At 38.1% G+C, this 26,897-nt stretch overlaps 1 protein-coding gene across 3 annotated transcripts in view; it reads right to left on the bottom strand.

Annotated features, from left to right (window-relative positions):
* Nucleotides 1-26,897, bottom strand: part of CUL2 (cullin 2) — an 83,474-nt gene that overhangs the window by 42,483 nt on the left and 14,094 nt on the right. For 2 of the 3 annotated variants that reach the window (XM_082647563.1, XM_082647562.1), the window contains exons 2-5: nt 25,179-25,319; nt 17,442-17,544; nt 10,007-10,101; nt 3,788-3,893 (exon numbers count right to left, since the gene is read on the bottom strand). In XM_082647563.1, the coding sequence (XP_082503689.1) occupies nt 3,788-3,893; nt 10,007-10,101; nt 17,442-17,544; nt 25,179-25,297 (423 nt within the window). In that variant the 5' untranslated portion in view covers nt 25,298-25,319. Of the gene's footprint in view, nt 1-3,787; nt 3,894-4,949; nt 5,056-10,006; nt 10,102-17,441; nt 17,545-25,178; nt 25,320-26,897 lie in introns of those variants that run through there. The other variant, XM_082647564.1, reaches the window with a different exon arrangement.

Below are 26,897 nucleotides of genomic sequence, written 5' to 3'. Positions count from 1 at the left end.
TTTTTTTTTTGGCCGCACCACGTGGCATGTGGGATCTTAGTTCCCCGACCAAGTATCAAACCCGTGCCCCCTGCAATGGAAGCAAGGAGTCCTAACCACTGGACCACCAGGGAAGTCCTGAAGTTGACTGTTTCTGACCTTGATAACAAAATCACATTGTATGCTCTTCCATGTATGATTTTCGTTTTGGTTTGTTTTGTTTGTTGTTATTTTTAAATTTATTTTTTGTTATTTTTTAATCTTATTTCTTATGTATAATTTTTTAACTGTAACTTATTGAAATCCAACCAAATTGATAGCGTTTATAGTTCAATCATTGGCATTGCTATATAGTATCCTCTTGTATGAAGACACTATGATCAGCTTTTACTTTCTACTGCTGATGACACTGTTTGTGATCCCAGCTTTTGCCACTGAGAACACTGCGGCTGTTCCTGTATTCACCTTCTGGTGGTCATAAGCAAGCGGTTCCCTGATACACACCGACGAGTGGAGATGCTGGCCGACAGGAGCCGTGCAGCTTTACTAAACAAAGCCAAGTGGTTTTCCACGTTACACTTGAAGCCAACATCCTGACAACAACTGCTACTGCCAGGCTCCGGTCAGACTTTGCCAATGTGATGGACATAAAATGGACCTCCTTCACGTTTTAACTGGCAATTTCCTGAATAAGGCTGGACATCTTTTTATGATTTTTGTGCATTTCAGTTTTCTTTTTTCTCTGTAAACTGTCCATTCATCTCTTTTGCCCATTATTCCATTAATGTTTGTCTTGCTCTCAATGCGACCTCGTAGTTCTTTATATATCGTGGAAATTAATCCCTTGACAGTTTTACATATCACACTTTGTCATAGTTTGTGACTTGACTTTTGAATTTCTTTACAGCATTTTTTAAGTAAAAATATATTATATTTTAATGTGCTCAAATTTATCAATCTTTTCCGTTATTGTCTGCATTCTTGTGTCTTTTAAGAACTCTTTTGCTCCCTAAGGTCAACCTTGAGGAGATATGTGTGCTCCTATGCTGCCTTCCAAAGTTTTCAAGTTTTGCCTTCACATGAAAGCCTTTAAACTCCAATAAATTTTTCTCATACAGAGTACAAATTATTCCAGTATCAAAAACTGATTGTTCCTAAAAAAAAAAATTGATTTCTCCTGTTTCCAACGTAGCTGCATCCACACAGGTATGATTCTGTTTTTAGTCTCTCTACTGTTTCCCTGGGATAACTTTTTTCTGATCACTGGTAATTTTATAAAAATAAGTAAAAGCATCTGTTTTCCCACAAGGAACAATCTTCAGGTTTTGCCTTCTTTTTCTTTTTCATTAGCACAAAGAAGATAATACATAAGAAAATGGGATTTTATAGCTGTAGTAGGAGGGCAAACTGGTAAAGCCTTTGAAAGGCAAGGTGGCAGGGCTATCAAAGTTCAGGCTGTGCTTTGACCCAGAAAATCCACTTCCCGGTACCCACTCCATGAAAATTTCTGCTCATGTAGCAGCAGATATATACACAAATGTAAATCCATGATTGTAAGATTTCTGTTTACTTTACTCATTACCATATTCCCAGCATATAGTACAGTGTCTAGCACACAGAGGGATTCAAAATATATTTAATAAGTGAACAAATGAACAATGATGTTCACACAGTATTGTTTGTGACAACAAAAAAATGAAAACTAAGGGGAATAGTTTAATAAATAATTAATAATTATTTGATACCCCTACTTGTTAAACAAAAGGCAAGAAATACAAGTTGCAGAATTTTATGTATGCTCTGATGTCAAAACTATTATGTGTGTATATATATATTTATATGTAAATGCGCAGGTAAAATTCAGAAAAGATATAAATCTAATTGTTTATAGTGATTTCCTCTGGGAAGAGGAGTGGGCATGACGGCGTTAGTGATAAGGAACGATTATAAAATAAAACATTCACTTATAATCCTACAAACTAAAGCAACTGCTATTAAGATTCTGGTATTTCCCACTGATCTGTTTCTCTACATCCTTTCCCCTCTACAGCTTTATTCCTATTAAACATATAATGTTGTGTCCAAATATTTTCAAAAACCATTTTCCCCTTTGTTAATGTTTCTATGAACTGTTTTCTACTAATTTATCCCTTTGCCTACTTTCATAACAAAATCATATTGTATATAGTCTTCTATGTGTGATTTTTATTGGGTATTGGAAATTTAGACTGTTAGTCCATTAGTCACCCTTATTAATGACTGCAAGGAATACTTTTAAACATTTAAACCGTTTTTTCCGTATTAGTTTTGCAGTACAAATTACCAGACGTGGGATTACCTGGTCAACAGGTATTGAACATTTTAAAGTCTACTGAAAGACACTGATAAATTTCTTTCTAAAAGGGTTATTCTAATTTAAATTTCTACTAATGCTGCATCTTAGTTGTTTATTTCCTTCACTGACACCCAACAAAATTTAACATTAATTTCTCTACTTTGTTGGCATCTGCTTCCCCATGAGGAGAGCGGACCTTCTGTCTGTTCACCATTGTATCCCCAATGTCTGGCGACTCGATAAATATGTACGACATGAATAAAAAAACACTGCACTAGGGCTTCCCTGGTGGCGCAGTGCTTGAGAATCTGCCTGCTAATGCAGGGGACACAGGTTCGATCCCTGGTCTGGTAAGATCCCACATGCCGCGGAGCAACTAGGCCTGTGAGCCACAACTACTGAGCCTGTGCGTCTGGAGCCTGTGCTCCGCAACGAGAGGCCACGACAGTGAGAGGCCCGCGCACCGTGATGAAGAGTGGCCCCCGCTTGCCACAACTAGAGAAAGCTCTCGCACAGAAACGAAGACCCAACACAGCCAAAAATAAATAAATAATTTTTTAAAAAACACCGCACCAGAGTATTTCTTGCATAGTCAGTATATGTTTTATATATTATTATAATTTTCCACATTTAAATCTGAACTGTACCTCAAAAATTTGAGTGAATTGGTTGAACTGCACACTTTATTGTTTTACTCTGAATTTCTTAAATTTTTTTTTTTTTTTTTTTTGCAGTACGCGGGCCTCTCACTGTTGTAGCCTCTCCCATTGCAGAGCACAGGCTCCGGACGTGCAGGCTCAGCGGCCATGGCTCACGGGCCCAGCCGCTCCGCAGCATGTGGGATCTTCCCGGCCCGGGGCACGAACCCACGTCCCCAGCATTGGCAGGCGGACTCTCAAACACTGCGCCACCAGGGAAGCCCTCTTTAATTACTTTTTAAAGTTAAAATAAATTTGTTGCATCCACAAATTTGTGTTTCCTCTCTTGTAGGTTCTCTTTTAAGTCCATGTCCTTCACACTTTTCAACCGTAAGAGTCTCAACATTTTCTAAATATTTTTTATGAGATTTTTCATACAGCAGAACTATTAACCTTCTGTCATTCATCCATCATTAATTTAACTATTAAAATAATACTCATCACATCTTTTCTGTTCGTCTCATCTATCCGAAGATTCTTAGGAAATCATAACAGTATTTCATTTACTTAACATTCAGGATATTTTTTTTTTCCCTTTGGCCACGCAGCTTTCAGGAACTTAGTTCCCCAACAAGGGATCGAACCCGCGTCCCCCTGCATTGGAAGCACAGAGTCTTAATCACTGGACCGCCAGGGAATTATTCCCTAGGATGTTTTAAATCTTGACAATTTTAAGATAGTCCACTCAGTGTCCTTAAGAAAAGGACAGTGAATCAAATTTCCTCAGTATATAAAAACACTCTTATGTTTGCCAGTCATTTAAAGAATGTCCTACCTCTCCTATCTCCATAAGTGGTTCATTCATATCTACACCACCATAACCATACTGAAGGTCAGCTTCTGTCAATTTATTCTTTTTAATAAACTGGGTGTTGAGATACCTGAAAAACAAACATAATATCAATAGACACTGTCAAAATCAGTAGGAAAACAAGTAACGTGCAACTTTAGAGCAATAATTTTAGGGTTATAATCAACTGTAGAGTAGTTCAGTAATACATCCAAAAGGAACTAATTATATATAAATTAGAAATATAATTTTTAAAAAAGATAAAAATTACCAGCCCAACTCCCTTTGCTAGGCCCTAAGAGACCAAGAGTAAGACCTCTAGAGTAGCAAAAAAGAAAAAACCCCTATTACCACAGTCTCACTTAAAAAAACTCAGGGGTTTTGTTCTAAAACTTTCCAATACTCTTATAGCCCAACAGCTCCTATCCAAGGGTCAACCCTCTACAGTCTAATTTGCTCATTCCCGGATTCTTCTTGTTAAATAAGCCAAGTTCACTTTGCAAAGAATTAAACAGAAAATGGTTAAAAGATCAAAGTCAAGAAAGTTCTCTATATTTTATCACCATTAAATACATAACTTTTCATTTTTAAACAAACAAAAAAATCACAATCAGTAGGTGAGAAAATGCAATAGATTGTTACAGACAGTAAGAAGTATGGGCAAAACTGACAGATTCAAGATCACTTTGTCTACCAGGGGTAAACAGCTTTATAAAGAAAGACTAATAACTATGATGAACTCTGAGAACTACTAAGATGAATAAAGAGTTCTAAGATTAAATAAAATGTGTACAAAGGCATGTAATATTCAAGCATCACTTTTCACCATCCCAGATTTCACCACAAGGCCTTTAATGCTCAACACCTAAAACTATTCGTTTGACAGCTTCTGCCAAGGTGAAAATAGCTATTGACAATACAAGTATTTAGGCAACAACCACAAAATCTCTGTATTAAAACACACACTTTCCCACGTTCACTGAATCAAAATGAAAGGTCTGCTGAATGTTCAGACAACTGAAACTGCAAGCAAAGAAAACAAAAATTTCAACTGCATAACTCCACTGACAATCCTAGCAGACGATGAAAAATAATAAAGCGCTACGGCCACCACCACTTACACAAGTTCCCTCCCACATTCACTCACTTCCAGCTCTGGACTCCAGGGCTTACAACCTTGGTGCTCCATGTGACATTTTAGTCTCTTCTGTCCACTGGTTACAAAGCCATTTCCTTCAAAATATCATTTAGCTTTCCCTTCCATTCTCACTGTAACCCTAATAATTTCCTGATGTGCTTCCACCACGCCTTCCAGCTGAGAAAAGGGGAACAGGACTGAGACGGAAGCAAGAGCTGGAGAGAAACGGCTGCTTCACCTGAAACAGATTCCCTGGGGTAGGGCATTTCACCTCTGGCCTCTGTCACTCTGGTCTCGGCTCAAACACACCTCTCTCAGGCCTGACCTGACCCCAAACCAAACTAGCCTTCACTTCCCGCCCCCAATGAAGTAACTATCTAATACATAACTGTTTTCTTCACAGCACTTGCTACTATGAGAAATAATCCTGTTCTTTTCTTTGTCTACTGGTTTTGTACATCCACCTCCTCTCTAGAATGTGAGGTCTGGCAGACAGTGTCCAGAACAGTGGCAGGCAGACAGGCAGTCCTCGAAAAATACTTCTCCGAATTACGAAATGAATAAACGGGTAACGTTTCAGCAGCACGGATGGCAAAAGCTAACATTAGAACACAAACTTGGAAAAGCAGCCTGGAGACAGATCATAAAAGCATGAATGTCAGGAAATAAAAGTAATCACTGACACTTATGGAGCGCCTATCGTGTGTCAGAGACAGGCGTAAGCATTGCAGCTGGCTGAATACTAGGAGGTAGATATATGGGGTACTATTAGGATCCTCATTTTACGTGTAAGAAAATTGCAGCTTAGACAGCTTAAAGAACTCGGCAAAGGTCCATCAGCTACTAAGTGGCAGAGCTGGGCCAGAAAACTCACGAGGTCTCCCACTCTCATTCAGCAAGTACTGACCAAGTGCGTACTGCATGCCAGGTACGACAAGGCACTGAGGATAGAAAAACGAAAAACAAAAATGTAGTCTCTGCCCAGAGAGCTTACCCATCTGGTAGGACATAAAAACATAAACAAATGTAACATATCAACAGTGAAAAGTGCCGAGTAGGGGGAACTTAGTCATATCTGCACCATTACATGTGCCTTTCTATAAGACCCTTTGCTCCAAACCATTCCTTTTCTGGTCACTGTACCATGGCCATCCCAGTAATCCTACCTAAAACATTAGCATCACTTATCTCATCCTTCCGTTTACCTCCTTTACTCAGCTGGTCCTCCTGTTCTCTCACACTATTCCTCACCTCCTCCCATTATTTTCCTTTTCACTGTCAATGCCATTCGTTGACTCTCTGCTTGGATCATGTGCAACATTCTCATGACTGATCTCTATTTCCCATTTCTGGCATATCCAATTTACCTAAAAATTCTGCTTTCAGGATATCAACTCCCTATTCAGAAGCCTACAGCAGCCCCCTTATTCCTATACAGTAAGTGTAAACTTCTCAGCGTAGGAGTTTGCTGACTCTGAAGAGTAGCTGCTAGATCTGCAGAAGTCTGGATTCACTAGAGATCTGTGTGTATATTCCACAGCCAATACACTGTTTCAGTGGAGCTTTATACGTTTTATATCTGATAGGACAAGTCACTATTCTCTTTCCCGCATGGAATAAATTTTACACTAACTTTCATCATCTATATTCTTCTCATTAGATTTCTACTCTTGACAGTTTAAGCTTGATAGAGAAGCTTTTAAAATAATTTATAGATATGATTTAAAATGTAAGTAGCATAATTTTTCACTTTGATTCAGACGCCATTCTTAATTTCTAAGTCACTGTAGTATTTTACAATGAGATTTATTAACCACACATTTGTTTTTAAATAAAGATATATATTCTAGGAAATCGTAAAGTAAAATAACTTTCAATAATTTCTTTAAATAGTCAATACTCTACCACACAGTCAATACCTGACTGTTCTGCTCAGGTCTAACTCATGCAGTAGTACATGTTTTTATAATTTATTCTGGCAACAAAGTGATTGATAAGTATCCTTTGCTTTTCTGGAGTATCAGCAGTAACACAACAGTATTAACTAACAAGAACTAATAGCCTAAGGTAACTGTGAAGCCTCTAAGAAATCAGGCATTTCAATCTATCTTTAAAAAAATCTATTATAAGAACTGTTCCCATACTAATACCTACTGGATTTCAAGAGTCGTTAGTTCTCAAGGTAATACTTTAAGTATCCCACTTCAAGGGCCCGCAGGGCCTAAACAGATATGTAGCAGCAGGAAAGGTGGCGTAGGAGCATCATTATTTTTCTTTAAAATTGGAATCCTTAAGTCACCTATGCTAATGCATATCCATCTTATAAATCAATCAGAGTAAAGAAAAGGCTAGAAATTACTTCAAAACAATAATACCGAAAAATGCTTTGAAATAAAACTGATTTTTTTCCTTTACATTTCTTCACACAGATTTCCTTATAGACTAAGATTAATAACAAGAGATAGCCTGGATAACCTACTACCCAACAAGCAAAGACTATCAAGCAGTTTTTATCTAACTATCTACTTTTTATACTAATTACAGTTTTTATCTAATTATCTAATCAAATGTACCCTCTATGAGAAGGATCTCACCACCCAGTCTACCAATATAATTAAATAAATCAGTCACATGAAGCCAACCCCACAGAGGTCAAACAAAACACTCTATAAGTGAATCCCATGAGCCATTGGTTCTAAGTCTTTACTACAGACAGTGGAAAGTTACTACGTGATTTTGGACGGTGATCAAATTTGCACTTGAGAAGTTTACTAAATAGAATAAATTAGAAATCAAAGGCTGGGAGACTGGTTACAGGGATGTTATCAATAATAGTCCAGGTCCGAAACAACAAAAAGCTTGAACTACAATACTATAATAGCACTGCAAAGGAAATAATAAATTTAAGAGACATTTGGAGGATCTGACCAAGAGGGGTCAGGTAGAGAGGATAACCCTAGGTGAAGGATAACTGAGACTTCCGGCCTATACATCTGGATGTCCAGGACTACCATTAACCAAAATGAGTATTTCTGGGGCAGCGTGTGTGTAAAAGATAACAAGCTCAGTTGTGAACATCTGCAGTAGTACGATGTACCCACGGAACATCCTGGAGGTACAGGCAGCTAGGTAAGAATATTCCTCTGAAACTTAGACCACCTTCAATAAACATTTATTTTGGTGGTTATCAATATCTAGGTTGTAGCTAAAACCAGGAGTAATAGAGATCATCCTAGAAAGAATGCAGAGTGTAGCTAAAGGATGAGAATAGAACCTATGTAAGTGACTGCAATGACTCTCTAGAATGAGGCTAGGTAGAATGAAGAAGTTAAATGGATTTATTCAGACTGATCTGGGTTTAAATTCTGCCCTTGTAATTTTTCCAGCTCAGGGACCTTGACCTCTCTGACTCTTAGTTTTCCTCCATTGTAAAAAACCAACTATCTCATATGGCTTTATATATACACATACATATGTGTATATATCATATATATTGCAAAATTTAATAAAAGCTCATCAACAGTACCAATTTAATAGTACTACTTTCAATAATACCAATTTGATTTTGGTAAAGAGAGGTGCAGGAGAACCAAGAGAACGGTGCCCCAGAAAACTAAGAAAGAACAGAAAAACAACTTGAATCTTTACTGAAGTATCTCAGCTAACGAGGGATCCACTGCACGGCACACAGTCGAAGCACTGTTTTGTCATCCATATACCAGTGGCCCCAGCTTCTCAGCAGTGACAAAAACACGCGTATGCTCTCACTCTGATCCTTAAAACTCCCCCCGCTCTCCCCCACGGTTTAGCTAAGGAATTCTTAAAGTTTTATTTATGACTAGGCCACTTTGGTGGATGGAGGGGGGAAATCAAATGTCAGGATGTTTAATGGATGGCAGACATGTTCTGTAAAAGCCAAAGCCCCAGCGAACCTTGCCCATGTTAGCAATTGCTGGTTTCTGGTTTTATTATATTTTGCTCTTCTAAGAGGAAATAGAGCTACTGGCCATTTAGAAGTGAGTTCCAGTTTCCAACATAGGCAGCTTACATCTAGTAAAGTCCAGTGTTGTTATAAAAACCAAAGGGAATACGAACCAGTAAAGCAAAGGACAGACACACCAAGGCGACCATGCCTTGGCCCCATGCACCTGTGCAGGAAACGCTTTGAGACCTAGCTCTACTCCTCTTCTCCAGCAAGAAACTGAGGCAGGGGTTCATCTGTGGCCCAAGCCACAATGCACAGGGCAAAATTATCACTGCGACCATCACAGGCCACAAGGCCCAGGTGCTTAACAGCACTATTCCCTATTTATCCACTGTCCTTCAACAAATGGGTCTCTGCCTGTGTACCTAGGTACTGTACTTATTTCCACCGTCTACGTGGATGAGTTAGAGAGGACCAGCCCAGGGTGCCACAGGAACATACATGAGTGGCAGTTAACACCAAAGATCTAAGCAGGAGACTGAGGCAAGGAGAGGGGAGTTCAGAGCGGGGAATGGGAACTAGTCATTCAGGGAAAGGAAGAAAAGCAATCCAGACAGACAGAATAGCACAAGGAAAGGTGGGATGATATGAGACCACAAGGCATCACAACACTGCCAGTAATTCAGTACGTCTAGAGGAAAGGGCGGGAGAACGTCAAGAGAAAACTGCCAGGTACTTCCATGAAACATAAAATGCTGAACCCTAGAGTCAAACAAGAGCATGCTAGAGGGGGGCACGAGCTTAGATTCACTAAAAGTTTCATCCAAGCTGAAGTTTCACTTCGGATCTGTCAAGATTTAATGTGTGTTACACAGTCCCAGACAACTGAAGAAACAGAGCTATGCCATCAAATACAGTTTTAGTTTTCACAGAATAAGTTTCCATACACTGCCTGGCTCCCAAATACCCACATGACCCACACTGCAGACCTTTCCCCGTAGCAGAGAAAAGTCCATACATCAGGTAATGCTTTAGTTCTGCTCATTTTCATGGGTAGTAGGTAGTAAAAACAAAAAACTCCTGCAATTACCAAATGCAGGCAATACTGTTTAGACTGTCGAGAGTCTAAAAGTGTACTTACCTATACAAGCAGTCCATATAGTCTGCACCCTTGCTGTATTCCTCCCAGTACCTATGGTACATAACAAGTACTTGCTCTTCAGACTCCAGAACTCTCTAAAAAAAGAAGAAAAATATTTTTTACTCAGAAAGCACTAATCATTTTCATTTGTAAGCTATGAAATTTATCAAAAACTAATGTTCTCAAATAAGTGACATAATTCAAGCACTATATATTACATTTACAAATTACATTCTTATTTTTAACTATCTTTAGTAACAATTAAAGAGATAGAAAAAAATGTGAATCTTAGATATGAAAGTGAAGCGTCCATACTAGAGAGTAACTGTTTCATTCTCTAAGATAAAAAAACAAAATATAATGGTTTGATGCTGTTCTTTGGGCTAGAATATTAGATCAGATGAAAACAGAATGTAATTCTATTGTGTTTCCTCACGTCCATCACTTTTGATCAGCCTGCAGTTATGTCATCACCTCATATTATTCACTATTGTGAATAAGATTACTTATGAAAATTGACACATTTTCCATATTCCCCAAATAAGTTATTTTATATTTATTTAATAAAAACCTACTATTTTTTGAAAAATGAAAATCAAACTGAAATCTGAGGGCTGATGTTTAAAAAGTTAATTTTAATGGAAATCCAGTCTAACAATAAAAATCCACTGGACAGGACAGACATTCCCGAGGCCACCGCTGCTCTTACTTCGGTTCTTCCATCAACCGTCCGCATGACCTTAGGCAAGACATGACCTCAACACTCATCCAATTAACTCTTGATGAAAGCTATGCTTTTAAACTTGGAGTTTTACCAGTTAAGTCTCAGGATGATAGGAATAGCCTATAAATAGTACTTTTTTGCCTATCATATGGTAAATAAATTAAAAATCGCAACCACTATTAATAATGGTGGGGAATAGGGCCCACTTAGGAACTACTGCTGCTGGTTGGATAGAATATAAATCTAAGAACAATTTCTTACTACGGTTGTTCCTCAACATCAGTGGGGAATTGTTTCCAGGACCTCACAATGGATACCAAAATCCGCAGGTGCTCAAGTCCCTACAGCCGGGCCTCCATATCCACCAATTTGGAACACAGAGATATGGAGGGAAATGTTCATGACTTATGACCCAGTAATGCCACGTCTAGGGACTTACCCTGTAAAAAAACTTGGTAACACAAGAATAACTTAGCTACAAGGGTGTTCATGGAAGTATTGTTTATAATCACAACTTTATGAACTGGAAATAATCTATATGCCCAGCAATATAGGAATATTTAAACAAATCACAGTATCTCCACAAAATGAAAAATTTTACAATCACTGCCAGAATTACAAAAGTCTATTTAATGACAAAGAAAGAGACCTACAATATTATTAAAAGCAAAAAGCACATTATAAAGTATACAACATGACTTCATTTTCTAATAAAAAATGGAAGTCTACACAAAACAAAAATATGCAAAAGACATATATCAAATTATATTTTTGTTAATATGTATCAAAAAAAGATATATTTAAAAATAGATATATCAAAAGTATTAACAGTGGTTAATTCCGGAGGTATGTTATGGGTGATGTTTATTTTCTTTTTCCTTATCAGTATGTTCTAAATGATCTACAACATAATGCAATACTTTAGTAATTTAAAAAGCTCTCACAGGTGAAACTTTTCAGTTCTGTTGGCTATATTAACAATTTACTTTGTCATCTACATAATAGCCAACTTCTTTTTTTGTCACTGGACTTGAGAGAAAATATGGTATACAATTATATAAATATTCTAAACTTTCATAAAATACTTCACAATTGTAATTTTTCAATCACACAATTATACCAATGTTAATTTCTTGGTTTTAATAATTGTACCACTGTTACCCAAGATGTTAATATTATGAAGCTGGGTAAAAAGTATTTGAGAAGTCTTTGTATTATTTTTGCAACTTTTCTATAAGCTTAAAATTATTTCAAAATAAAAAGTTTTTAAAAATCACATTTACAACCTACGTTAAAACATAAAATTGCAAAATTTATAAATGACTCACACAGTTATCTAGTATATTATAACCAAAGCTAACCAGCTCACAACAGCAGAACTTTAACTTCAAAACTAACATATGAAAAATGTTAAGACTAAGTTAAATTACTTGTCATTAAAACCACTTTCATAAACTGATAAATGCACATACTAGAACACTAAAATGTATCTGCCATATAAAATGAAAAGTAGAGCATTTCCTGCAAATCAAAAACAGAATGAGCTATAACCTCACACCTGTCAGAATGGTTATCATCAAAAGTCAAGAAATAGGACTTCCCTGGTGGCGCAGTGGTTAAGAATCTGCCTGACAATGCAGGGGACACGGGTTCGAGTCCTGGTCCGGGAAGATCCCACTTGCCGTGGAGCAACTAAACCCGTGTGCCACAACTACTGAGCCTGCGAGCCACAACTACTGAGCCCACGTGCCACAAATACTGAAGCCCACGCGCCTAGAGCCCGTGCTCCACAACAAGAGAAGCCACCACAATGAGAAGCCCACGTACCACAATGAAGAGTAGCTCCCGCTTGCCGCAATGAGAGAAAGCCCGTGTGCAGCAACGAAGACCCAACGTAGCCAAAAATAAATAAATAAATAAAGTCAAGAAATAGCAAGTGCTGGAAAGGATCTATAGAAAAGGGAACCCTCATGCACTACTGATGGGACTGTAAACTGGTGCAGCCAGTATGGAAAACAGGGTGTTCCTCAAAAAATTAAAAACAGAACTACCATGTGAGCCAGCAATTCCACTCCTGGGTATTTACCTGAAGAAAAAGAAAACACTAATTCAAAAAGATACATGCACCGCAATGTTCATAGCAGTTATAGCAGCATTACTTACAAATAGCCAAGACACATAAGCAACCTAAGTGTCCAACAATAGACAAATGGATAAAGAAGATGTGGTATATATATATACAATGGGATATTACTCAGCCATATAAAGAATGAAATCTCGCCATTTAAAACAACGTGGATGAACCCAGAGGGTATCATGCTAAGTGAAATAAGTCACACAGAGAAAGACAAATACCGCATCATCTCACTCATATGTGTAATCTGAAAAACAAACGAACTAGCAAAACAAAATAGACACAGACTCAGAGATACAGAGAACAAACAGGTGGTTGCCAGAGGGGAGAAGGCTGGAGTAGGGGGCCAAAAAGGTGAAAGGGATTAAGAGGTACAAACTTCCAGTTAGAAAATAAATAAGTCATGGGGATGTAACGTAGAGTGCAAGGAATATGGTCAATAATATTGTAATAACTTTGTATAAGGACAGATGGTAACTAGGCTTAATTTGGTGATCATTTCATAATGTATGTAAATGTTGAATCACTATGTAGTTCACCTGAAACTAACAAAATATTGTATGTCAACTATATTCCAATGAAAAGAAAATAGATAAAATCGGCTCTGAAAATCTGAGCTTACAAAATATTGTATGTCAACTACATTTCAATGAAAACAAAATAAAAGAAAATAAACAGATAGATAAAATAGGCTTTGAAAAACTGAGCTTTTCTTCAAATGTTATAAGGGAAATATCACAGGATCAATTGTGCTCTACTTATGGGTTATTACCATTTGAAAAAGATCTACTCCTAGTCATGTACAGGGTTAGACATATTATTACACAGACTGTGTTACTTTATCTCCATTTTACAGATAAAGGAACATGAAGTTCAATCTACAAGGTAGGTTAGGTGAGCTGTCCAGGGTCACAGGGCTAACAAAAGGTAGTCAAGCTTCCACAGACTTAGAGAAGGAACTTATGGTTACCAGGGGGGAAGGATGGGGGAAAGGGATAGTTAGGGAGTATGGGATAGACATGTACACACTGATATAATTAAAATGGATAACCTTTCACTATTCGGGTTCTTTTGTGTTTCCATACAAATTGTAAAATTCTTTGTTCTAATTCTGCGAAGAATGCCATTGATAGTTTGATAGGGATTGCACTGAATCTGTAGATTGCTTTGGGTCATTTTCACAATACTGATTCTTCCAATCCAAGAACATGGTATATTTTTCCATCTGTTTATGTCATCTTTGATTGCTTTCATCAGTGTTTTATAGTTTTCTGAGTATAAGTCTTTCACCTCCTTAAGTAGGTTTATTCCTAGGTATTTTATTCTTTTTGTTGCAATGGTAAATGGGAGTGTTTCCTTAATTTCTCTTTCTGATTTTTCATTGTTAGTGTATAGGAATGCAAGAGATTTCTGTGCATTCATTTTGTATCCTGCAACCTTACCAAATTCATTGATTAGTTCTAGTAGTTTTCTGGTGGCATCTTTAGGATTTTTTATGTATAGTATCATGTCATCTGTGAACAGTGACAGTTTTACTTCTTCTTTTCCAATTTGTATTCCTTTTATTTCTTTTTCTTCTCTGATTGCCGTGGCTAGGACTTCCAAAACTATGTTGAATAAGAGTGGCAAGAGTGGACATCCTTGTCTTGTTGCTGATCTTAGTGGAAACGCTTTCAGTTTTTCACCATTGAGCATGATGTTCACTGTGGGTTTGCCATATATGGCCTTTATTATGCTGAGGTAGGTTCCCTCTATGCCCATTTTCTGGAGAGTTTTTATCATAAATAAGTGTTGAATTTTGTCAAAAGCTTTTCCTGCATCTACTGAGATGATCGTATGGTTTTTATTCCTTAATTTGTTAATTTGGTGTATCACATTGATTGATTTGTGTATATTAAAGAATCCTTGCACTCCTGGGATAAATTCCACTTGATCATGGTGTATGATCCTTTTAATATGTTGTTGGATTCTGTTTGCTAGTATTTTGTTCAGAATTTTTGCATCTATGTTCATCAGTGATATTGGTCTACAATTTTCTTTTTTGTGATATCTTTTTCTGGTTTTGGTATCAGGGTGATGCTGGCTTCGTATAGCCAAAGCAATCTTGAGAAAGAAAAACGGAGCTGGAGGAATCAGGCTCCCCAACTTCAAACTATACTACAAAGCTACAGTAATCAAGACAGTATGGCACTGGCACAAAAACAGAAATATAATCAATGGAACAGGATAGAAAGCCCAGAGATGAACACATGCACATACGGTCACCTAATTTACGACAAAGGAGGCAAGACCATACAATGGAGAAAAGACAGCCTCTTCAATAAGTGGTGGTGGGAAAAGTGGACAGCTACATGTAAAAGAATGAAATTAGAATACTACCTAACACCATACACAAAAATAAACTCCAAATGGGTTAAAGACCTAAATGTAAGACCGGATACTATAAAACTCTTAGAGGAAAATACAGGAAAAACACTCTTTGACATAAACCACAGCAAGATTTTTTTTTGACCCACCTCCTAGAGTAATGAAAAAACAAAAATAAACAAATGGAACCTAATTAAAAGCTTTTGCACAGCAAAGTAAACCATAAACTGGACGAAAAGACAACCCTCAGAATGGGAGAAAATATTTGTAAATGAAGCAACAGACAAAGGATTAGTCTCCAAACTATACAAACAGCTCATGGAGCTCAATATCAAAAGAGCAAGCAACCCAATTAAGAAATGGGCATAAGACCTATATAGACATTTCACCAAAGAAGACATACACATAGCCAAAAGGCACATGAAAAGATGCCCAACATCACTATTAGAGAAATGCAAATCAAAACTACAATGAGGTATCACCTCACACTGGTCAGAATGGCCCTTATCAAAAAATCTAGAAACAATAAATGCTGGAGAGGGTGTGGAGAAAAGGGAACCCTCCTGCACTGTTGGTGGGAATGTAAATTGATAGAGCCACTATGGAGAACAGTATGGACATTCCTTAAAAAACTAAAAATAGAACTACCATATGACCCAGCAATCCCACTACGGGGCATATACCCTGAGAAAACCATAATTCAAAAAGAGACATGTACTCCAATGTTCACCGCAGCACTATTTACAACAGCCAGGACATGGAAGCAACAACCTAAGTGTCCATCGACAGATGAATGGATAAAGAAGATGTGGCACATATATACAATGGAATACTACTCAACCATAAAAAGAAATGAAATTGAGTAATCTGTAGTGAGGTGGATGGACCTAGAGCCTGTCATACAGAGTGAAGTCAGTCAGGAAGAGAAAAACAAATACCATATGTTAACGCATATATGTGGAATTTTTTTAAAAAATGGTACTGATGAACCTAGTGGCAGGGCAGGAATAAAGATGCAGACATAGAGAATGGACTTGAGGACACACCATTGGGGGAGGGGGAAGCTGGGGTGAAGCAAGAGTAGCATCGACATATATATATACTACTAAATGTAAAACAGATAGCTAGTGGGAAGCAGCAGCATAGCACAGGGAGATCAGCTCGGCACTTTGTGATGACCTAGAGGGGTGGGATAGGGAGAGTGGGAGGCAGACACAAGAGGGAGGGGATATGGGGATATACGTATGCATATGGCTGATTCACTTTGTTGTACAACTGTAACTAACACAGCATTGTGAAGCAATTATACTCCAATAAAGATGTATAAAATAAATAAAATAAATGGATAACCAACAGGGACCTACTGTATAGTGCACGGAACTCTACTCAATGTTATATGGCAGCCTGGATGGGAAGGGAGTTTCGGGGAGAATGGATACACGTATATGTATGGCTGAGTCGCTTTGCTGTGCACCTGAAACTATCACAACGTTGTTAATTGGCTATACTCCAATATAAAATAAAAAATTTTAAAAAATAAATAAAATAAAATACTGGGGGGGAAAAGAAGGTAGTCAAGTTTCTAGTTCAAAGAATAAATGATCTCATCCAGTTCCTGATAAGATCAGTAATCCAAAAGAAGTCAGAAATGCTGTGTGTAGCCAAATACTACAAAATTCATTCACTGCTTATACAGAGATCAAGTCGGTGATGTCGCCCTCATGCACATGGCACACTGACCAAAATAACTGGTCACAGAGGCTTTCTATCATACTTTTTAATTTACCATTCTCCTTTTTAATTCTAGGTTTTTAAAGACCTTATATAGGATATGAAGAGGCAGCTAAAATGTTGAATATAAAGACAGAGATTCACCAAGAGGTGGGAAGCAACAGTAAAGAAAACTTGGTTCTATAAACACCATCCAGAGGATATATGTAAGCACTTGATTTCAAATTGAACACATCTTGATTTGAAACCCTACTCTTTAACTTACTAGTTGTATGATCTGGAGCAACTAAACTGACTTCCCTTGGAGAACCTAACACAGAGCTTGACCCAAAGCTCTTATACACATATTAGAAAAATGCTAATTAGGAAACAAAACAAATACCTTAACCTGATACAAGTTCTGCACTGGAAAACAGTGAGCTAGTCAAATAACTATGTAGCCATAAACACATTTACATCATGTATATATCAATCCTTACCTTGTGCAAATGCCGTACGTGATTTTCCAAAAAAATCTTAGTTTCTGTATAAAGTCTTTCTCCAAGGGGTTCAGGATAGGCCACACATAAAGCATAGATATCTCTAGTTAAATTGTTAAGGTTTTCATATTCATTGAAGATACTACTTTAAAACAAAAGATTTAACTCAAGTCTGGCATTAAAAAATGAAAAATCCTTATTTCATTTTTGCAGTTTAGGATTATATAGATACATACACAGAATGAAAGACACTTACCCAACACAATGGTGATAGAAGGGAGGTGGGAAATCAACCTCACATGCTCTGACTCTTTACCTTGTATCCTCACCCCAAAAAGAGCAAGCAGCCCTCTCCACGTGATGTCATTGTCTGGGAGGCCTCAGTCAGACTTTCCTATGTTCCCTCCAAATTCTTTCATTGTTTATTTTTAATTGTAATTAGTAACCAATAAAATATCTCCATGTATCCATGTATATATATTTGTTCGATTACTATTATATTAAATATTTAAAATTTTATTTACATACTTAAAAAACAAACATGGTGAAGCAAAAATATCACCCAAATAGTGTAATATCACTGTGCCAGGTTTCTTTATAGCAAAAAAAGTTACAATAAGAAACTATTAAGTTATTTTAGGGATCGGGAGGGTGGGTGGGAAACACAAAAGGGAGGAGATATGGGGATATATGTATATGTATAGCTGATTCACTTTGTTATAAAGCAGAAACTAACACACCATTGTAAAGCAATTATACTCCAAAAAAGATGTTAAAAAAAAAAAGAAACTATTAAGTTATTTTAAGTCAACTTAGATATCATAATGAACCTTTATAGACTGGAAGATTAAATAAAATAGTACAGATATAAGAGCTATTTTTCAGCAATAACATAAAAAATATTCACCTGTATTACAAAGAAAGTAGAGACTTGAATATACACTATCTAAGAAAGAAAAATTTTTTAATTTATCTGGACACAAATTCTATAGAGAATTGACATGGTTTGGTGGAGGGGAGAGGGAACAAGTCATCAATGGAGAAGGAGCTTCAAAGTAAGGTACTACATGAGCTCCCGGATCAGCCTGGGGTCCCTCCAGGTTTCAGCTAAAAATGCCTTTAGAAAAAATAGTCCTAGTTCATGACATAATTTAAATCTTAACTGATCACAAGCCTATCCTAGTAAAACTAGATGTAAAAGGGCTGTCAGAATTAGGTGTTGTAGAAGCCGGGACAGCAGTTAACTTCAGCGACTGCGGAACAGAGGTTCCTGGTTGGTAGGAGCACTCTGTTTACTGGGTACACAGGTGCGCTCACTTTGTGAGAATTCACCTTTACATTCACCAGTCAGCACGTATATCATACTTAAATTTAAATTAAAATTTTTTTAATTCCCTGGCAGTCCAGTGGTTAAGACTCGGAGTTTTCACTGCCGTGGGCCTGGGTTCAATCCCTCAGGGAACTAAGATCCCACAAGCCACACAGCACTGCCAAAAAAAAAAAAAGAAAGAACAAAATTTTTTTAAATGACTAAATTTGGCCAGGCTCTAGATCAACAATCAGAAGTGACACATTTATTATCTTTAAGTTCTGAATACCTACTTCCAGAACTTCCATCCAACATGATGATGATATTTGCTCCTCTAATCTTCCCTTACGCCATATATACACATTTCTAGAATACACAACTTACTTGATACTGAAAAATCAGCAATTCAGTACCATAATTTCAATATATGCTAATTATGTGCTCAAATGTTTTACATCAACAAAGTTAACGTCTCAATATAGCCACTGCATGTATATGTAAACAGAAATGACCAGCAAAATTCACCTAATAGGGCTTCCCTTCTCTCTGCTGAGGGAAAGGGATCTGTGCAAGGTAGGAATCCAGGGAGACTTTCCCATTTCACTCCACATACAGGACTTATATATTGTTTGACTCTTCCTCAGTGAGAATGTACTCATGTATTGCTTTTAATGGAGTCCACCTTAATAAATTTTTTAAATGAATATTTTAACTCAGCATAGTTTGGAGTCTCACTGCATAATTTCACTCAACTGCCTAAAAGATATACCTAAATATGTTCTTTTTCTTTAACCTGTTCAAATACCCAACCACTCTGGAAATGGTTAGGCCTTGGGAAGAGCATCCAAGAGGAGCACTCTTCAACCCTCTAGCATTCAATTATGATTTGGTTATAGACAAGATACTTTAAAAAACCAGAAATGGCAAATAACGTAGGTGGTCAGATTTAGATTTAAACACTGTCTTCTCCAAGTCATCTTTTCTGGGAGCCGGAATAGAAAGATACCTGTATGTACAAACTTTCCACTTACAAATTCTCAAAGTCAGAAACAAAATGTGTTCAGGAGCAAGAGCTCTGAACTCTGTTACAACCAAAAGGCAGTGCTGGTAAGCAGCAAATTACTTATTTTAGTTCATTTTCTCTATTAAAAGAGGCTTCCTATGCTTGGGCTTAATTTTTAGTTTTAACACTTTTAACTCTACTGCATAGTGGGTCAAAAACAATGTTTTGCAATGGGAATAAAAGTAAAGATTACCTTAAAATTGAAAATGGTAAAATAATGGTCAAAAAAGAACTGACAATACAAAACTGTAAAAGATGAAAAATTTTATTGACATTTCGTAAGCGAAAAAATAAAAATGTGACATGTAAAAAATGCAGTATCTATAAAATCATCGATTAGCAAGCAAGGATAAAAAAATGACTCATTAAATAAAAGAACTCTGACATAATTTAGAAGAAGGGAGTGAAACTGTTACTGATGCACCAACCAGGGATGACTACAGATACAACCTTTTCCAATCCACACAATCTAAGAAAGACTGATGGGCTGCTAAGTGTAGATGCCAAGGTTGCTAAGAGGTCCTCCTTCTAACACTTGTGAAGATCATCAAGGATGGAGATTTCCCACCTCAACATTTTTCAATGCAGTCAAAATTGTTCTATGTTTGAAAAAGACTCCTCATAGAATATGTATTTGAAATAAAGACAATAGTTTTAGAGCCAGGTTTTCGTATCTGGGAGAATTACATTCAGGGAAGCAATCTTAAATAACCCCTCACTGAGTCACTATGGACTTAAACATAAAACCATTTATTCACTAGAATCTATCTTGTCCTTAAGTAGGAGACCGTCTATGTTACACTGCTGGGGTTTGGAAATTGTCCTAACAGCTACCAAAAGGCAGAAAATCATGAATACAAGTACACTTGTCCCTCAGTATCCACAGAGGATTGGTTCCAGTACCCACTGTGGATACCAAAATCCGAGGATGCTCAAGCCCCTTACAGTCCGTCCTCCATACCCGTGGTTACAGGACCGACAGTATACTTATTGAAAAAACTCTGAGTATGGGCAGACCTGTGCAGTTCAAACCTGTGTTGTTCAAGGGTCGACCGTAAACCAAAAGAACCAAAGAACTCCAACCCAGGGAAGCAAATAGTAAATGTACATCTACACCTAGCCTCTATCATATCATAAGCATTTGATATACCTCTTAAGGAGTAAGTCCCAAACGACCCTAGACTGCACCTAAGCTGTCACAGAGCTTCTGTTATAGAGCATCATTATTACTTGTGTTAGGCAGAATTCTAAAAATGGCCTCTGAAGACTTCCTTCCCTAACCCCTGGGACTGTGAATATAAGAGAGCACGCCCAGTTACTTTACATGGCAAGGGGACTTGGCAGCTGCAGTTATGATTACTAATCAGTTGGCTCTAAAATAGGAAGATGATCCTGGACTTCCCTGATGGGCCTAATCTAATCGCATGAGCCCTTCAAAGGCAGATCCCTACCAGCCCCTGCCCCCCTGCACCAGCTGCAGAAGGGGAAAGGCTTGACTCACCACTACTGGCTGTGAAGATGGAAGGGGGTCACAAGCAACAACTGGAGAGTGACCGTAAGTCAATGAGAGCAGCTCACAGCCAAAAGTCAAGTAGGAAACCGGGACCTCAGTCCTATAGCTGTAAGGAATTGAATTCTGCCAAACAACAGGAATGAGCTTAAAAGTGGACCCTGAGCTCTAGATGAGAAGACAGCCAGCCAACCCCGATTTCAGCCTTGTGAGATCCTGAGCAGGGAACCTAGTCACACGATGGACTCTGACTTACAGAACTGGGAGATAATAAAAGAGTGAAACACTAAATTTAAGCCACTACATCTGTAGTAATTTGTTATGCATCAAAAGAAAACACTGATGTCTTCTATTTACATTACCTATCAACCAGAATGCCTTGCATACATAACTGGACCCAGTACATTTATGAAGGATGAGGGTTAAGAGCCCTCTTATCAACACAATAAGAGAACTAGCTAAATATTAATGCTACTTCTTTCATCCATACAGTATGCTTCATGGCATTCAGCTGACAGTAGCTACTCACTCACCAAATATTTGCTAGGTGTCTATATGTACCAGATACTGGGAATACAGCAGTGAACAAAACAGACGGGTATCTGTGCCCTTACAGAGGTTATATTTAGTAAAAATGTTGTAGACAGGGGTTCACTAAGTTCCATACTTACACAGGCTAAACACTTCAGCTGGCAGACCAGGTTTCTTTGATACCCACTTCAAGGGTGTAAGGAGACTTGAGCATTTTTATCCCAGCATCTAGCCTACAATATCGGGAAGTCAATCTTAACCCTCTTGGGCCACTATATTCTCAACTGTAAAATGGGCTAATAATATATATTTTACAAGATCATCTGTAACAAATTAATCACATGCATTATATGTTGAAAGACAAAATTATGACACAAAAGAATGTACACAGTATGATTCCATTTATACAAAGTTCAAAACACAATTAACCAATATTGTTTAAGGCTGTATATATAAGCAATCATGCTGTTCTTTAAAAAACAAGAGAATAATATGATAGTAGTTGCCTCCAAGGGAAAGGAGAAGGCTTGTGAACTGAGAGGGGCAGCTGGTGGGGGAAGGTTGGTGGATGCCAGCAGTGTTCTGCTTCTTAACCTGTGTGGTGATAATGCAGGTGTCTGTCTTATAATTATTTGCTCAACTCTACATGTATATCTTACTTATGTATGCATTATATTTCATACACCTCAAAAAATGCTTTGTAAAAGATCAAGTATTAATATATGGTGGTGAACAATTTGTAGGGAGGGCTCTTTTCCAGTTTCAAAATATTAAAGATTTATAGCCTCTAAAATTTCTACATAAAATATCTGAGTATCAGATGTCAACCTTATATTCTAGGGCAAAATAACAGGGAAAAGGAGGGAATCTGGCTTTAGAACAATTAGGAACATAATTTTACATAATAAATAAAATCGTAATAAAATGCTAATTTTTTCACAATAAAATTCAAAATGATATTCCATTCCTTTATTTTTCATAATAAAATTTAAAATGATATTCCGCTCCTCAGTTTACTGTTTCTGTAGATACTTTTTACTTCAGGGGAGGAGGAGAAAACTCGTGACCAGGTCAAGAGTAACTGAACCATCTTAGAGGGATCAAACAATAAACATCTTAGAAATATCAGTAACTGAAGGGGCACTTTCAAAGGAAGTCAGCTATCTCAAAACCATTTATAAACCAGCAATTAACTGTATATTCTGTAGAAGAATAAGAACACATTTAATGACTCTATTTTCTTTACCTTATGCTCATTTTCTCTTTTCTTGTAATCTTCTATGACCAACTCTTTCTCTCCTCTCTCTGCTCATTATTTTAGTTAAAACAGCATTAAAAGTACCTGAGTATGTGCTTAGCCCAACCTCATTAACACACAAGTAACCTTTAACCCTTTCTCAGTTTTTACTGATTCCCACCAAAAACAATTCATGATGTTCCACAAAAAAAATTTAAGAGACTAATTCAAAAATAAGCTCTTCAAAGACAGACTCCATAACAATTATCATCTAGATACAATGGAAAGTACAGGAAATTAGATGTTAGACATCTTGTATGCAAGTCTGTATGCTCCATGAATGACTACCTGCATAACCCGGGGCAAGTCCCTTCACCTCTGAGTATCAGTTTCCTCATCTATTATATCTGCCCCACTGATCTTATAGGCTTGTTTCTACATTAAAAATATAAAAGATCTTTGCAAACTCTGAAGCCTTCTAGAAATGTTACCATCATTTTCTGTATCTGTAGTGCCTAGAACATAGGTACCCTAACAAATGTTTCTTACTGACAACTGCAATTGTAATGAATTCAAAGAACTTCACTGTTCTTGCATCAACATTCAGTTTAATATTGACAATTAGGTTAGGCATTGAGAACAAGCTGAATCACTGTCTTATGAAATCCAAGCTTTTCTAGAGAACACACACCTCGCACAGTGAGGGCAGCCATCCTTCAGCCCCAGGACACTGCTGGAGAGGGCGGCACAGCGCGTGAGAGGACTCGGAATCTCCAAGCTCACTCTGGTAATAATACCTTCACATCTCACCTTCCCTTTTGGGGGAAAGAATCTCTGGTCCCTACAGTGTCCACCCAGTCCACAAGGCCTCCTTCAGGGCCCTGGGGCACTGCCATGGCACTCAGACCCAGAGACCAGGCCTCGACCCTATGCCCCTTCTTTGCCCTGGAATGTGGTGTGTGTGGTGGTCCCTGTGGTGGAAGACGGAGGCGGGTCAGGAGTCTGCCAGGGCACAGGCCGTTCCCAGGCCCTCCCAGCCGTGGCCCCTGGCAAACACTGGGCAGAGTTGATGAGGCTGCCACCCACCACTCTACTCCAGCTACCTGTGGCTGAGGGTTCCTAGAGACCCCTTTAACCTCCCCAGTACTAAGAAACTACAGTATTGTAATACTGTGGTTTTTTCCTTTGGTGCCAGAGTATATAGCCTGGGTGCTGGAGGTTGCACTGTGTTTTTTACATATATAATGTATATATAAAATAATATTATTAATAACGTTATAATAATATACATACATTATACATATCATGTACAGTGTGTGTGTGTGTGTGTGTGTGTGTGTGTGTGTATGTATATATATGTATTTTTTAAAAAAAGATTGCTGTCATGTAGGAATGCAGGACAGCAGGTTTCAGACTGTCCTAGGGAAACCACAAATTTATATTTTCATATAAAACCCCTAAATCACAAATGTAGAAAACCCAAATAAGAAACGTTTCCATCTCAGAGCCACTGAATTTGCTGTTTGCTCTCTGCTTGGAACACTCCCCCCCAGGTTTCTGTGTGACCTGCTCCCTCCCTCGGTTCCTGCCTCTGCTCAAGTATGCCATCCTCGACATCATCAACATCCTCAAGGAGACCTTCCTTGACCACCATCTAGAGAGGCGCGCACACGCACTCCAACCACGCTCATGCCCTCGCTTTGCTTTACGTCCCCCCACGGGATGTAACCTGTTGTTAGAAGCACTGGCATCAGGTTTTGTGTTTTACATCCATTTAATATCTATTTCCTTTAGTAGAATGAAGGGAAAGTAGTTTGCTTCGTTCACAAATGTACTCCCAAAGCCTAAAGTAGTGCCTGACATATACTAAGTGCTCAGTAAAGTATTTGTTGAGCAAAAGGTTATCAAAGATTGTTGACTGCCACATACAGGCAATGAACTTGGAAATGTGAACAATAATATATATGAAAATAGTCACACTGGCATGTTCTTCCACTTAGGAAAACTTAAACCTGTTGTCACTTTTCAACAAGCTTATGAACCTAGCATGTTGATCAGTGCAGGCATCCGTGCCACTGGAAGGATACGAGAAGCGGTCGTTCCATGTTGCTCTCTCCACGTACTCCAACATGACCACAGCTTTGATTGTCGTGAGGAGTTTGTTCCAGGTTTCATCAAAATCCACTACTCTTGGTTTCAAAGACATTGTGCAAGTTTAGTGTTGAAATCTGTTAATTAAAAACAATGGTAACGTTAGCATGAATTCTACAAGGTCAGTTACTTGTTTCTAAAGCACCACACAACTAGACAGCATGCTGCACGGAAGGGGTGAGACCAGAACCTGGCATGTGGTGAGAACAATAAACACTGGCTGCCATCTTTTCATGACTGTCCAGACAAGGAACTCCACAGCATATGTGCATTCACTGCAAACTCTAGGAAATAAAAAGCTTTTAGCACAAATTATTTATAACCCAGGGTGGCCCAAAGATTGAGAAGCCTCATTTAATTTGCTGAGAGAAAGAAGCTGGGACCTAATGAGCCAAAAAGTTAACTTCCATCATGAGAAATGCACAAGAGATACTCAATAAAAAGGTTTTGGCCCCAAATCCTTGTGGTTTGCACTCCTTAAACTGGAGACTGAGGCCATATATGAGAAAACACAAGACAATTAAAGGGTTTATTTTCCTGAAGCATCAGTTTAACTAGATTCCAAATCCTTTTCAATATCACACCAGAAGAACAGAATTAAAAAGAGAAATCTCTAAAGTTAAATTTAATTGCACAAGGGAGCACTTTTCCGGCACAGGCCTTCACATCTTCCCCAAAGTTTTCCCTCGTTACTAGGACTGTGAAGCACCAAGCTAGTCTGTAGCCAGGGCCAAACAAGGAGGAAACATTCTTCCTCCTGTGTCCCGCTGTGGTAAAAAAGGAGGTAGGGAAACAGTGGGGAGAAGGGGGGAATGCATAGAGAGAAAGGAAAAAAGAGACAAGGGGAGGAGACCAGCTGCACGGTCCCAGCCCACAAACCGGAGGTGGCCCTGGGCCCTTCTTACGTTTCTGTCCTGTGAAGAAAAGAACTCAAGAGGAGTCCAAGGAAGGGAAGAAAAAGAATCAGAGAAGCCAAACAAAAACCCAAAAGAGGGTGTGCCACACTAAATCAACCCTCTTTCTTCAACATACCAGGGACTCCACCTACAAGCCTTAAACTTCCTCTAACTACCGAGAATGGATTAGCAGTAGTTCCTGTGTGTGTGTGTGTGTGTGTGTGTGTGTGTGTGTGTGTGTGTGTGTGTGTGTGTGTGTGTGTGTGTGTGTGTGTGTGTGTACTGGGGGAAGGGGGAAACCTAAAGCTCTAGCTCTAAATCAGAAAATTAACCTTAACTCCGTCTCACCCTTATTCACACATCCTATCTAACTGTGTTACTCAATACTTCTTAAATCCATCCATTCCTGTGCAACCCTATGAATGCTCTGAGATCAGGCCCTCAGCAGTTCCAGTTTGTATTAATCTTTATCAAAGAAATACTAACAACTGTTAATATTTACACAGTACTTACTATAAGCCAAACACAAATCTAAGTGCTTTATGTAAGTTCACTTAATCCTCCCAACAAACTGATTAGGTAGGGTCCAATGTTCTCCCCATTTTCTAGATAAGAAAACTGATCACAGAGTGATTAAGAAACTTGCTTTAAGGTCATGGAGCTATTCAGACCCGTGCTGTAACCCCTGCCCTCAACTGCAATATACAACTATACTGCCTTACTAACATCCTTAGTGAATACTTAGATACATGCCAGGCG

Source organism: Grampus griseus, assembly GCF_964374135.1.
Source record: "Grampus griseus genome assembly, chromosome: 2".
Lineage (NCBI taxonomy): Eukaryota > Metazoa > Chordata > Mammalia > Artiodactyla > Delphinidae > Grampus > Grampus griseus.
The sequence above is the reverse complement of the archived record's forward strand: the minus strand, read 5'-3'. Positions and strand labels throughout refer to the sequence as shown.